Below are 15,344 nucleotides of genomic sequence, written 5' to 3'. Positions count from 1 at the left end.
AATTTGACTTAAAGAACTTGTATGTTAAATTAAAACTGCAGCACAAGTTACATATATTTAATTTTTCAATCAATTTTAAAAATAAATTATTCAATGATTATGAAATATAGATATGCATGCAATATATCTATATTTGAAAGCCTGGCACGCATTGAAAGCCTGGATATTAATATTTGAATTAAAATCAAAAAGTATAGAAAAGAACAATAAATATTAAATTGTTACGATCTACTAATAAAAATCAAATACAATTTGTTATATAACATTTTCATTTATTCACAAATTAATAAATTCATTTCTTTCATTATTGCTATAATACTATCAAGTAATATATAATAATGTCGCAGTAAAATTCTTATACACGTGATACGAGAGGTCAGTATACAACAGATTGTATGATTCTTCAGATCTTTGCCCCGGATACAAACAACATATATTTTTCTTATCAAAATCGTACGACATTGCATGACATCATTGGAGCAAATAAATAAAATCTACTTACAATTAGTAATGATTTGTAAAACTAACAACAGTCCAATAAGACTATCGTATACTTTATTTGCGCATGATAAAGAAAATATCAGAATAAATATTTATTTGTAAGAGATAACATCTCTTACAAATAAATATTTATTCTGAAGAAAGATCATTCAGATATTTAAATTCAGATATTTTTGTATAATCTGAACGATTTTTTTAAATTAAAATTAGAAAGAATTTTCTTTTATAAAAATTGCGAGAATATTTAGTGTAATACAAAAAAATTTTTGATATAGTTTGTCTCTTTCAAATAAAAAAAAAATTGCATTTTTTGTACGGAAAATATTCTTATAATAATGAATATTTATATTATTTACGAATATATACATATATATATATATATATATATATATATATATATATTCATAGATTATTATGTATTTTATGTCTTATACTTTTTGAATAACTTAATTGTAATATAATAGATAATAATTTAAATATTATAATTTATATACATATATACATAAAATTATAAGCTATAAATTATAATATTTATAAGTTATTATATCCCAATGTTAAGTTATTTAAAAAGTATAAAACATAAAATACATAATCAATTCCGCTTAAACTACTATATTATCTATAAATTCTTTAAATATGTAAGGATTAACTTAATTTTCGCATTATACATTAAATATTACATAAAATATATTTAAATTAAACGCTTTCAAAGAGAAAGTTTGCAAGTTTTGACAATACACTGAAGTGTTACAATTTTATTGTACAAAAAAAATAAATATGCAAAAATTGTCCAAGCTATGTTTTACTATAAGTTATGCACAAGTAAAGTCTTTCAATATGAGATGGCTCCTTTTGCCTTATTGCCAACAGCTCTATTGCTTACATGTATTTTTGCACAAATAAAAAATTTTAGAAACGGAGGTACGTATATGTATTATTGCCTACAAGTATTATTACTTATACGTATCTTTGCACGCAAATAAAAATTTTAGGATAATTCTATTTCCAAGAAACTATCACTTTTGAAAAATGTGGCGCACAGAATGCTTTAATTTATAATTAATTTACAATATCATCCCGCATGATTTTAAAAATTATTTATTTTAACAGAAAGGAATATATAGATAAATGTATATACATTTTTTTTAAAGAATTATTGGCTGCTTTTGCTTTTATTCAATGCATACGCTTGGCGTGGAAAAAAAAGATCACTATATATTTATATCCATATTCCTACATACTTCTAAAACTTTTGTTATGCAATATAAAAATGCATACTTTTTAATAAAAATACTTTTAATAAAAAATCTTAATTTATGACGAATATATAAAATAAAATTTTGAAAAATTTTAAAGAATATTTTTTGTCATTTTTAATTCATTTAACTTAATTTTATTTCTTTTTGTTTTGATAAGGACACAAAAATACAAAATCTGTAAATAATTCATTATAATAATTTTATAACTTGATGAACCAAATGTTAATATAGAAATTATTACACCTTCTTAGCTAAACTTCTGTACATATGATTCATTTTTCTTAAGTTTTCTTTTTTTGTTGGGGAAAAAAAAGAAAACATGAACTGTGCAAGAAGTTTTAGATAAAAAGAATCTTATTATACACCTACTGATGTTATCGGAACAGTTGATAATATTAAAACTACAGTACGAGTAATGCTTCGTCGGCAATGAAGTTTGTTGTTGCAGAAACACAGCAAAGTACAGAGTCTGACATTAACAAAGAAGATTATTAACAAAGAAGAGAAATATTATATATTATATTATTATAAATTGAATCGTATTTAAGAAAAAGCAATTTTAAACTTTACCGAATGTTTTTCGGCGATATATTAAATTCTTTCTTATTTACTTTTATTATAATTCTCCAAAATATTACAAAGAAAGACTATTTTAATTTTAATATTCAAATTTTGTTAAATGATCAATAAAAAAAACTTTTTGAAACAAGATAGTTTTACTTGTGAGAAACCTTTAAAAAATTCTGGCGAACAGAATGCTATAATTTACAGTTAATTTACAAAATCGTTTCGTATGACTTCAAAAATTATTTATTTTAACAGAAAAGATTAATAATAAAAGCAAATGCGAGACTATAACCAAATAAACAGATAAATTAAAAATTTATATAAAAATTAAAATATCATAATACAACAAATATAAGAGATAAGTTAGATTTTAGAAATTATGTGAATAATACGAAATGCATAATAATAACTCTTGCATCAATTCCGCTTCATTCATTCGCAGTTGCTGTTTATTCGACGTTTTACATAGATTAACATATTCCATGTGACTGACACATGCAGGTACAACATTGAAGTATGTGGCAATTGACCGATGTTCAAAAAAGGTAATATATTTTTTATTTTATCAATTCGCCGATCCACGTGAATGGGCAATATAACTTCGTTCATTTACCCGGCTTCGTTCTAGTCACGGCCCTGAACCAGCAGGGTCAATCTATCGTATTCATCGAGCGGCTTTCAATTGCGTCGGCCAGCCGTATCACATTCTTTGCATATTTTTTTCGAATCGTTACACCAAATGGAGGATTTTTCGCGCATGCGCAGTAGTGTGTAACAGTCACGTGTCTCTCAGTAGTGTGCGTATTCAACCGAGTGCTTGGTATTTTTGGATTCGGTTATGAATACTCTAAAAACAAGATATAAAACACCTTTGAATTGTCTCTAAGTTAAACTAATTAATTAATTTATGTGTTTTGTTGTGACAAAATGTATTAAATTATTTCATCTACTATGTCAAGATGTCACGGGAATATTAAATGTTGTTGCAATAGACAGATTGTGAAGAATTATCATAATTCACAACAAATAGTATATTATACAAATATAATTATATGTTTCCGTAACTCGCAATTATTTTATTTAATTTTATTTAAAGAGCTTAGAAAGATTACAAAAAAAATACAATAAATAATAAGAAAAGATGTATACGTTAGAAATAAAAGAAGAGATCGAATGTTTCTCGTCGGATTTAATTGTAAGTTCGAGTCTGTCGCAGCAGTCACGTGGTTCTCCAGAGTGACGGGAACGATCGAGTGGTGGGAAAAATCACTTTATCTGGCATCACTGCTTTCGCGGTAGACGTTTCGAGTGCCGAGCGGCGTTTCCTCGACGATCGACGTACACGTAGCGGTTAAATTGGCACGCGTGCAAATCCGCGGAACGCGACGCGGGAATTTTCGACGGTGATGGACTGGCAATAATCATCGGATCGCGATCAAACCCGCGATCGAACGTCCATTGTTCTCGATTGCGGTGTGATTTCCGGTTTTCCTGTACTTCTGCGCTTCTGGCGATTCTCTAAAAGCATCAATTAGCATAAAGTAAGAAATATAAAAGTTTCTTTTGCAAATGTAGCATCTGTAGCATATTAAATTTTGCAGTTATATTATAATTTTCGTCATCAATATAATCTTTCAATCAATTTTTAACGCATAAATACATGCATATATATATATATATATATATGTATATAAGAGAGTACACATATATATGTATATTTATAGATTTTTAAATTAGAAGTGTGTGGTTAAATATAAAATATATAATATTTATATTTTATATATTTATACTTTTTTATGTATTTATACTATTTTATACAATTTTTATATTTAATATTTTTTTTCTGACTTCAACATCAAGGTATCATAATTTTTCCGGTTATATTTATATACAAACATTTCAATGACCGAAATCAGATTGTCGTCGATAAATATTCAAGGCTGAATTTTATTTTGACTATCTGAAATTACCATCTATGGAAGCTTATATATAATATAAAATTTGTATTTGTAATTCTGGAACAATTTTTATATATAATAACGTTGTTATACTGTATTTTATCGCAATGCGTAGTTGTACGTGTTGTAATCAAGCAAAATTGGTGAAAGTTGGTGCGCACCACGCAGAAACGCTATAAAACTGTAAAAGATTAGCGAAGCTAAGAAATATATCGAGAAATATATGCGAGATTTTCAGGTACATATTATAATGACGTATTTCTGTGTTTCTTTCTTTTCTTACAAAAGCTCAATACATATTTGCATGCTCTGGAAACCTTATTTGAAATCTTATTTAAAGGATCTTCTTTAGATGTTTATTCTTTTTTTTCTAAACAAAAGTCTTTTTAAGACGCGATATCACCTATGGTACATACTCATGAAACATGCGTACGTGTACACAATGAAAGAATAACTAGAAGCAATATAAACCAGCACGGAAATCGATCGAACCCCATTTTATCAGGCTTTAATACCGGTTACGTGAGTAATATCGTCATTTTTATCAGCGCTCGTTTAACGGAGTTCACTTTAAGGTGATAACGTGGTTTGTGCAAAACGAGGCGTAGCTTGTAATACAAGAATTTTTAGCATTTCGTCTCTCTCTCTCTCTCTCTCTCTCTCTCTCTCTCTCTCTCTCTCATCTCAAATATAAAAAAAGAAATATAATCTTATGGCTATAATTTAAACGACATTATATGTAGATGTGGTTTGGTTTATTTACATTCAAATCTAACAAATTTTATGATGTAATTAATTATTTTCAAAATTCTTATTATATATATAATGAAATTCTATTTTTAACTTTATCATATAATAATTTGTCCTTAGTTTAATAAATATTTTAATTAATTTTGTATTTGTTTCTCTCTCTCTTTTGCAAGAATTTTTAAGTCTCTTTTAAAATTGGAGTAATTTTATATATCTAATATTCTTTTTTGCTTAATATCATTAATAATTATAATGTAATTGTATATACTACTTATTACTTATTTTTTGTATACATTTCATAAATAATATAACAATTTACGATTAAACTTTAAAATTTGGACCTTTGATTATTACACTTTTAGCGATATGCTGAATCTTTAACACTAATTACCTGAAACAAATTATTCTAAACAAATTACTTAAAAAGGTTTTCCGATTTCTATTTAAAAGAATTATATATACAAGGTGACCCTGAACATTCTGGTCAGACTAAGATTTTATAGGAAATTTAATTTTAAACAAAGAGTTTATATAAACATAAATCGAATAATGCTTCCTTAAAAAGTTAATGCTTAAAAATCTTTGAAATCACGATTATTTTATATTTGAAAGATAATTTAATTCTCTACAACTTTTGTTTCAATATTTTTTGTTAAAAAAATATACATTCCCTGATTTTTATACAAATACAAAAAATAATCGTGATTTCAAAGATTTTTTTAATCTTTGAAATCATTAACTTCTCAAGGAAGTTATTTTTTGATCAATGTTTATAAGAAACTTTTTATTCTGAGAATTAAATTTGCTATAAAATCTCAAAGTGTAGCCAAAATATTTGGGCCACACTGTATGTATAATCTATTTTTGTATAGTCGATTTTTATAATAAATAATATGCGAAATCTTTTGAAACGTCATAAAATTCCATCTAAAATGTTTCAAGTGATGAGCTTCATAGCAGGACATTTTTTACGTATTAATTGTTGAACTTGTAATAAACGAATGATAGCCCCTCATTGCTCGAGTAAAGGAAACAGACAACTCTTTATTGCTGCCATACGGCGTTTTTACCGTTATACATTACGCAACTTCTTCCTCGGACAGACGTGTGATATGCATGTACTATTGCATCGTCATACGTCGCACGGACGAATATGAAAAAGCGTTTCGAACAAAACCGAACGACTTCCGCACGAAGAAAAAAAAAATATTTGTAAAATCGCAACAGAAAATGCATCGGTAAAATCCGGAAAATTGTATCTTACCGTTTTTGTTCGCATATTTTGCGAATACAGTTGTTGCACTTCGGATTTTGTTTCGGATTATCGAATTAACCAACAAAAGTTATCGGTAAGGTCGCTACCTTTATCTATAATTTATGCGTTTTTCGTTGTTTACGATATTTAACATAATTGATATAGTTATATCATTTACTCTCCCAATAATAATATTCCTAATAATATATCCACAATAAGCGTCTTGACGATATTAATTGCGAAAAGAAATGAGATTTTGCAATTGGCGACTAGTACACGAGTTGACATACGGTTGAGTCATACATACTTGTTAATACATACCACGTGTCGCTATATCCGTAGATAGAAACCAATAATGGAGTCTTACTTCTGAACCAACGCAAAAAATAATATGTTTAATTTTTAAGAAATTTTCTAATGCAATTCCACAATTTTATATTTGTTAATTCATAATATAGAGATAATATTGATTTAAAATCTAAGATAATTAATTTATTTTTAAATTTGCAAATATAGAAGCATCACGCAAAATTATGTAATTTTTATATAGTTTGGCGTCGCGATGTTATCACTTCTTATGTAGATTACATGAGCGACTTATTGTTAGCATTGTAAAAAAACGTTAATTTGATTAATGAATTTTCTAATCCAATTTCATAATGTTATGAATATATTACTAATTCAAAATATGGAGGCATGATTGAGTTGCTTTATTTATTTTAAGTGTCTAAATAAAAACGCAAACAAAATATATTGTTTGTATGTCGCAATGCTATCGGATTGCTTGATATAAAAAATAATATAATAACTATTTGATATAATAATATGTGTACGACTTGTTTCTGAAAAACAATTCAAGAAACAATAGAAATGTTTTAATTTTTAATAAACTTCTTAATCAAATTAAAGAAATTTACATTTACTACTTCAAAATTTAGCAAGAGGAACGATATTTTTCGTTTATTTTCATTTATACAAATAAAAGTGCACGCAAAATATGTATTACATAAACTATTATACGTGCTTAAAATGATCACATCATGTATTGCGGGATCATTTAACTGTTAGCCGAGAATGCAATTAAAGCACTGTTGAGGCGCAAAGTATATTTAAACCCCGATAGTGAAATGGTTTTAGATTTACGAATATTAGCTCGCGTTACGCGACATTTCAGCAATTGACTTTATTTTATTTTGTGTTCCTTATCCACATTGCATCGTACATTGTTGATTGTACGACGCTATCGTCAATATATGCAAAGGAATGTGCACTTCATGCATTTCATATAGTTGCAAAAAGTTTCTACGTTTCTGAAACGATTGAGATACGATCTGCCATTATTTGTTTCGTGCGCTATTGTATAGCAACAAAGATGGACATCTGGTAATTTTCTGTGCATTTGTAAACGGAGCAGACACAGCTAATGATTGTGTTATTTTGCAACGAATGCAATATGCAAATTTTTTTACGTAATATTTTATGCACGACGTAGAATGCGCGAAGAATTAGGAAGATTCAGAAACACGAAAATCTATCTATATACAATATTTCAAAAAGTTATCTATATGTGATATTTATATTTGAGCATTAATTAATTTAACTTGTGAGTTTCAAATTATTAATCCTTATTCTTATCCATCATTGCTTAAAAATTTTTTTCAATAATTATCTTAAAAGATAATTATTGAAGATAATCTTTTAAGATAATCTTATGATATACAGGAAAATTCTCAAACTTTTGAGAATTATTCATAAATTATAAATGTATATGTGAATAATTTAGGTATATAAATGATCGTGAATAGGAATTTTTATACTGCATATTAATATTTTATTGCATAATACTTTAAACATAAATTATTTTAATTATTAGGTGTTGGAATTAATTCGTAGCGTTTTACAAGTGATGGGAAGTACTTTCATTAATGTATTTTTTAATGCTCATGTGAAATAAATAACATTCTTTCATTAAAAAACGCTACGAATTAATTCCAACACCTAATAATATTATTTTTATGCTTGAAGTCTTTACATTGTATAGATATATACACATATACGTATATATGCACACACACACACACACACACACACACACACACACACACACACACACACACACACACACACACACACACACACACACACACACACATATGTATATATAAAGATACATGTAAAGATAAATTTGACACAAAATTATTTTTAGACATATATTTCCGCTTAATATTCCATTTTTCGAAATCCTTCCTAAAAGAATTATAATATTATTATATCTTAAATATTTTTACCCCATAAAAGCAGGTTTTTCTTTATGGTCTATTTTAGAATCCTAGAAATAAAAATCGACACTCCTCGATTCGAGAGGTACATAAAAGCCAAGTAGGTACATAATACGTACACTTATTGTTACACCACCCACTCACATCGCCCTGGTAACGTTTGCTCAGTTCCGCTCGTCGATAATCATGGCGCCAGTCGCGCGCCAATCACCATGATGTATTCTCCTAGTAGATCGTAGACAATTTTTTGGAACGCAACAATGGTTATAGCGTTCAATAAAAAAGCTTGCCATTATATTGTCAGATTTTTTAATATAAAATATTATCTTTAATATATAAAATATATATAACTTTAATATAATATTTTTAATAATTTTAATATAATTGGTTATACATTTAAATCCAGTGAAAAATTAAGGATGTATTACATATATTTCAATGAAAAAGCAATAAAAAAATTACAGATTATTCTAGATCGCACTTAAAAGTAACAATATTTCATTTGTAATCTTATTATTTAATACAAGCAATGGATCATCTGGATCAAAAATTATTTCAAGAAGTAACATTTTCTAAATCTGTGCTCTAATAGAAATGTATACAAATGTTTTATAAAATAAAATTCCCAATTTTTTATACAAGTGCTTTGAAAAATATTTGAGGTGATTTATGCAAAATTACATTGCAATGTAGAGATTAATTGTTCTGTAAATAAACAAAATATTTATTTCTTCTAAAAAAAAAAAATCTTTATAACTAATGTTTGAATCGCAATAAAACTTTGCGTAAATCATTTTTGAGTACTTAAAGCTCGACTTAAAGTACAATATTTATGTATATATTATAAAAAATTTATATTAAAATGAAATTTATATCATTTTTAATTTTAATTTATAACAATAAAAATAATAATAAATAGAGCAAGTAAACGACAAAATCATGTTCTTCAAGGAAAATAGATTGTTATAAACAAATTTTCATATATATATTATATATATATATATATATATATACAGTTTAGTTAAACTGTAAATATTAACATATCTATAAAAACAAATATAATTAATTAAGAACTAATCATTATTAAAATATCTTACAATACAATAAGCAAAGGTGCTTTTTCCACTGAACGCAGCCAATTTTTCGGGATGAGATTACAATAGCGGGGGTGCAAGGAGAACATGGAGCGGTGAGTCAGCGGCAAGTTATTGGTAACCGGCTTTCCTCTCTCTTTCCCTCTCTCTTCATCTCTGCCCCATTGGCAAGCTCTTTCCGTCCCGTTTCTTTTTTGTTCTCTCGCACCCGTATAATCCCGTTGTGGTTATTACCCCTCGCTCTCCGTCTCATGTTTCTCAACGCTCTGACACTTTCGAACGAATCGGCGCCGGCCGCTGCGAGTCCAAGTAACTCTTCATTGCGCGTACAGTTCTCTCGGTCGCGCAGGTGCGTCGCCGATTTTGTCCTCGTGTTCGTCATCACGACGCTTCCCGATTAGGAGCGCAAAGAGAATCAGGAATCTCGTGATAGTCTCTCTTACACTGTAAGTATGATGTATTCTTTTCTTTTATCTTCTACCTCGATTTTTCTTGCTTTCGTTGAAGTTTCATTGTTTGCGTTCTTACATAATCTTTCTTAACTCTTAACTCTCCAGAGCTGACTAGTGAGTCCATTCTATTCATTTAATTGTAAATTTCTTTGTTAAAAATATCAAATGATTTAATTTTCTTTATTTTATTGTCTGCAAATTTGGATTATTCTAAAATATACTTAATATTCACTTTTTGTTATTTTGATTCCTTGATATTCATTGATACCTTTTAATTAATTATTTAATTTATTAAATGAGTCTTATAGATTATTAGCACCAATAATTGTTCAGGTCCGAAGGGTTAATTAACTCTTCGGGGCCGCTATAATTACGTCTGTTTTTCTTGTTCCTTCATCGCTTTCAATTTGCACGCCAGTGCGCAGCTTTTACCGTGTTGCCGAGGTAATAATTAACGGTTCGGTAAACTTTACCGGAGAGACAGACATATCTGACGTAATGGTATAAATTAGACACGTTGTTCTATTTTTCATTGGATTTCTATTTATCTTCTCAACTAGATCTACTTTTAATCGAAAATATAATTAACATAATTTATCGAAAGTTAAAGATAGTTCGGTTTTGTGGAAATATCATTTTAATAACGTTTTACATATAATCAAGGATTCGAGATCCGTACCGACAGAAAAACACTAGGATATGCAGGTAACAATTTTGATATGTGTGATTTATGTTCTTTATTAACTTACAAGACGTCTAAGTACCGTTTCTGAAACCGGCTCCGACCGGCCAGTCAAGATATCGGTCGTCCTCAGTTTCATTCATCAACATTCGCAGTTTATCTTGGCTCACATCAGTTCATTTACCGCACTATCTCGTTAGCGTTAATTACAATGGTTGCATTGAGCAGAAAAAAGCATTGTTGTAAGATTTTAATGTAATTGATTTATATATTTAGTTCCAGTGAGAAACTAGAGTAAAATCAACCATATTAAAGAATTTTACAACAATTTCAAAGCTGCTTTTCCTGCTGAACATAGCTAATTAAAATCGTATTATAAATTTATTTTAAATTGAAAATCAAATCTTCCACTCTGATCCTCTCGAAGGAATATGAAATATCTCTTATAAGGAAACGTGCTAAGTGAAAAAAAAAATAAAAAAAATTAGCATTATTAGTCAAAAAGTCACGTTCGAAATAAGTATTCTAGATCGTCAAATCTTGGAATCCTACAGATTCTGTATCTGACTTAGGTTGGAATTTGTTTGATCATTTTAACTTAAACACAAAATATCTCGAGAACAATACATTTTGAAAAAAAAAAAAACGTTTTAAATAAAAATTGTAGAAATTGAAGAGGGTCATTAGATGAGTTATTTAGATTTTAGGTCCAGGGTGTTATTTATTTCCAAGTGGACCAATATCACTTTTAGAATGTAGCATGTTTCCTTGTCAGCTTCGTTTTTTGAATTGAATATCATGCTCGTGCTATCGGCAATGATCTAATTTTTGCCCAGTGTTGTGTTCCGAAACGATTGATTCGATTGCGTCTCGATGTGCTAGCCACTTGAAAAGTGTAAGGGATCGTAAATCGATCGATCGCCCGTTGCAAGGTCGTGTGAAACTTTCGCGAAATAATTATCCGAACCGGTCGAAAGAACGCTCGCATGACGCGCTTCATACAAGGATGATTTTCTGTGAGTCATCCTTGGGGCAATGCGCTGCGCTTTGCTATTAACGCGAGGAAAAAGCGAGATGCGAAATGAAATCTTTCAAGACGAGTCTTATCTCGACGTTTATTTTACGCTATTCTCACCTTCACCTAGATGTTCGTCTAGGATTCAACTTATCTTCCAGCTAACGAGTACAAACCGCGTCATTTTCCAACATGGAGAAGTGCGATCGCGAATTATCGCTTTTTGAGCAAAAAACGTCCGTTAGATAAATTTCGCATTATTTATCCGATGGAAACGGCCTGTAACTATACACAATTTAAACCTGTAACTACACTTTGCAAATCACTCATCGGACGTTACACACATTCTCTTTGTTGCCCGGTACAATGTGCAGTCGTGCTTGAACACGACACGCCGCGTATGATTCAGAGCGCGTCCCGCTTTTGCCAGCGGACACAGTTCTCCTCATGTGTTACTCGTATATTCATTGTCCGCTTCGTTAATAATAAAAAAATAAAATCAGATATATTATGTATATTTGATAACTAATGAGTTGAAAATAAAAACCGAATATGACCTACTCTATGCTCCAATTAGCAAAGCAACAAGTCACAATAACGTTAAAATGATGTTAAAACGAATCGTAAGTAATTGAAAAGTGACTTTAGTGGATCATTTTGAAATTATTTTCACGTTATTTTGATGTCATGATTTTGATTTGTCTTTTGTTTGGATGATAAATGTTTCTGTGTATATATTTTTTCCCCACACTGAGATAAACCTACTTGTCTTACAAAATTTATTTGTGAGAAATATATTTTTATTTTTCATTGAAATAAATATTTATTTAAATATGTGCAATAAAATTCTTAGCAAATAGGTAATCTATTTTATTTTTTTACATTTGATGAGATATACTTCACAGAAATGTTTTTGTCATAGCTAATAATAAATATTGATAAAAATGTCGTAAGAAATATTTGTTTCGTAATACTTCAACATTTGTCTCAGTATAAGTAAACTTCGTTTTTTTATTTTGATGGTTGATCTCGTTTTCACCTTGAATTTATTTTGTCATTTAAATTCGACCCAAATAAAATTACCATTTATATTTATATCACATATAAGTCTTTCATTTACGAATTCTCGATGTCACAAGATTTCTCATCAGTTCTTGTGAATGCTTCGAAAATATCAAAATTCGATATCGGGAAAATTTCATCATTTTATTTTAAAATAAACAAAAATTCGTTCATATCATGAAAAAATGTTTTATTTGTTGTAATGTTTCAGATTATCGACCCGCATTCGAAAAGGAAAACAAAATGTCCGAATACTGCGAATATATGTGGTGCGATCCCGCTCGAGGTCGTAGTAGTTTGGTCCGTAGCATTTATGAGGAGGGAGGCAGATTCGATAAACGTGATAAGAAACTAGCCATTAAGACTGTCAGGTCTATACTTCGGCAAATGCCGGATGTAGGTAAGAATTGTACCAAATAAAATCGAAATTAATTTATTGCATGTATATCGGAGTACTGTTCTTATAAGAGACAAGATTGGATCTATTCTTTCTATGACTAAACTAGTGTATAGCGTATTTATCCATGAAATGTTCAGAGAACTAAAAGGGCATAGAGACATCCTCTAGGTGTCTTCAGAATGAGTGTACACTCCCCATACAGCACAAACATCTCTCGAAGAAATTGCTACATGGAGAGTGTACACTTGTTATTGTTATTTAAAATAAAATTTAGATAATATTTAAAGTTATATAAGTTAGATAATATTTAAAGATAATATTTAAAGTTTGACGAAAGTGAGAAAAAAATTTAATGTTCAATACAGTGACGAAGAACAGAACTCAAAATAAGGTAATAATCTGACTATTCTATTTTCCAATCAAGTGAAAATATCAACAACTGTTTTTTTACAATTACCTGAATAAAAGTAATCTTTATTTAATTGTAAAAACGTGAAAGACAGACGTCATCGGCGATTAAGGACAAATATTAATATGTTCAGTCCATGTTGTATACACACTTCCGGGGAATATTCTCATTCGAATTGCTTCCGGTCGCGCACGGCGTACGTTTCACGAATAGCATCGCAATGATTGGCCTTCGTTTGTTATTTTCAGACCTGGAACATTGCACGGATGAGTATATCACGCGCTTCCTGCTAGCCCGGAAGTACCGCACCGAGCAGGCAGCGGCTTTGATAGCCGCTTATCAGGCGCAAATAACACATCGCCAGGATATCTTCGGTAATCTCACTGCCCGGGATCCGGCATTGCAGCGTGCGCTTCGCGCAGGTATACCGGGTGTCTTACCTGCACGTGACAGGTATGAATAATAATCTGTCGATGAACACACAAACAATTTTTATGACTTCATTTTGATTCTCAACGTCAATAACAGTCAAATTTTATAAATTTTGCAAATGTTTTGAAAATTTTATAAATTTTCATAACGTCAAAATAAAGTCATTTTGAATTTTTCTTGACTTGGTATGCTCCTTAGACTCTTACAATCAGTTAGTTTTTGATGAACGCCTTGCTAATTTATGCTTATCCTTTCCGTCGCTATCGACACGCGCCCGTACGTGCCGGAAATGCTTCGTCTTGCGCATAAATATTAACATGATATATTTTTTTTCGTACAAGAATACAAACGTATTCGTAATTGAGCTATTTAATATTTAAATGCTTTAATCTAAGCTATTTAAAAGAGGAAAAAATCTTATCTCTTTCTTAATTGTTTCAATAATATAGATGAAAACAGAAATTTATTTGTAATGACCATTCTATACTAAGCCATTAGTAATAAATCAGAAGTCAGAAGCTAGAAATTGATTAATCACAGTTGAGTATGAAAAGAATAATTGACTATGATTAGTCAATTTCTAGTTACAAATTTCTGACTAATAGCTTAGAATGTGTGAATATTTAGTAGTCAATTATCTTATTATTTCATTCATTTTTGTTTTACCATAAATTAATATAGGAAAGGCAGATGCGTGCTGGTTATTTTGGCGTCGCAATGGGATCCTGTAGCTGTACCCGCATTGTCCGTTCAACGAGCGATATTCTTAGTTCTGGAAATACTTATTCAAGATCCTCGAAATCAGGTACACGTTCGTTATTTATTAATCGATCGCTTATTCCATGAAATCGATTATTATTATAAAGTGGCTACTTTTGTTATATTTTTAAAGCAATGAATTTTTTAAGTGCTTAATTTTCCACGCTATTGATTATCGTCCCTATCTTGATGGAATTAAACCATGAAAACATAAAGTAAACCAGAAGTTCTATATTAATATAAGTTTAGTATTATAAAATACAAAAATAGTAATTACAAATAAAAAATAATAAATTCAATATTATAAAATATATAAAATATTATAATATAAAAATTTAAGTTCAATGTTAATATAAAAATGTAAGCGTCGAAGTTTGTAACTCGACCATAACGTACTTATATAATGAAATGTTTGGAATTCTGTCGACAGCAGCTAATGCTGTTTCATTCAGCTAAATCTAGACGACCGG

The 15,344-nt window shown here is 29.2% G+C and overlaps 1 protein-coding gene across 2 annotated transcripts in view; it reads left to right on the top strand.

Moving 5' to 3' along the window:
* The first annotated feature begins 3,603 nt into the window (after positions 1–3,603).
* The window catches only part of LOC105146188 (clavesin-2), a 14,676-nt gene continuing 2,935 nt past the window's right edge, over positions 3,604–15,344 (top strand). Inside the window, exons 1-4 of one of the 2 annotated variants that reach the window (XM_011056288.2) lie at positions 3,604–3,868; positions 13,086–13,274; positions 13,932–14,136; positions 14,797–14,920. In XM_011056288.2, coding sequence (XP_011054590.2) covers positions 13,118–13,274; positions 13,932–14,136; positions 14,797–14,920 — 486 coding nt within the window. In that variant the 5' untranslated portion in view covers positions 3,604–3,868; positions 13,086–13,117. Of the gene's footprint in view, positions 3,869–9,966; positions 10,110–13,085; positions 13,275–13,931; positions 14,137–14,796; positions 14,921–15,344 lie in introns of those variants that run through there. The other variant, XM_087403866.1, reaches the window with a different exon arrangement.

This window comes from Acromyrmex echinatior, chromosome 3 (assembly GCF_024713525.1).
Source record: "Acromyrmex echinatior isolate Ae372 chromosome 3, ASM2471352v2, whole genome shotgun sequence".
Taxonomy (NCBI): Eukaryota; Metazoa; Arthropoda; class Insecta; order Hymenoptera; family Formicidae; genus Acromyrmex; species Acromyrmex echinatior.
Note: the sequence above shows the minus strand (reverse complement) of the source record. Positions and strands in the feature narration are given on the sequence as shown.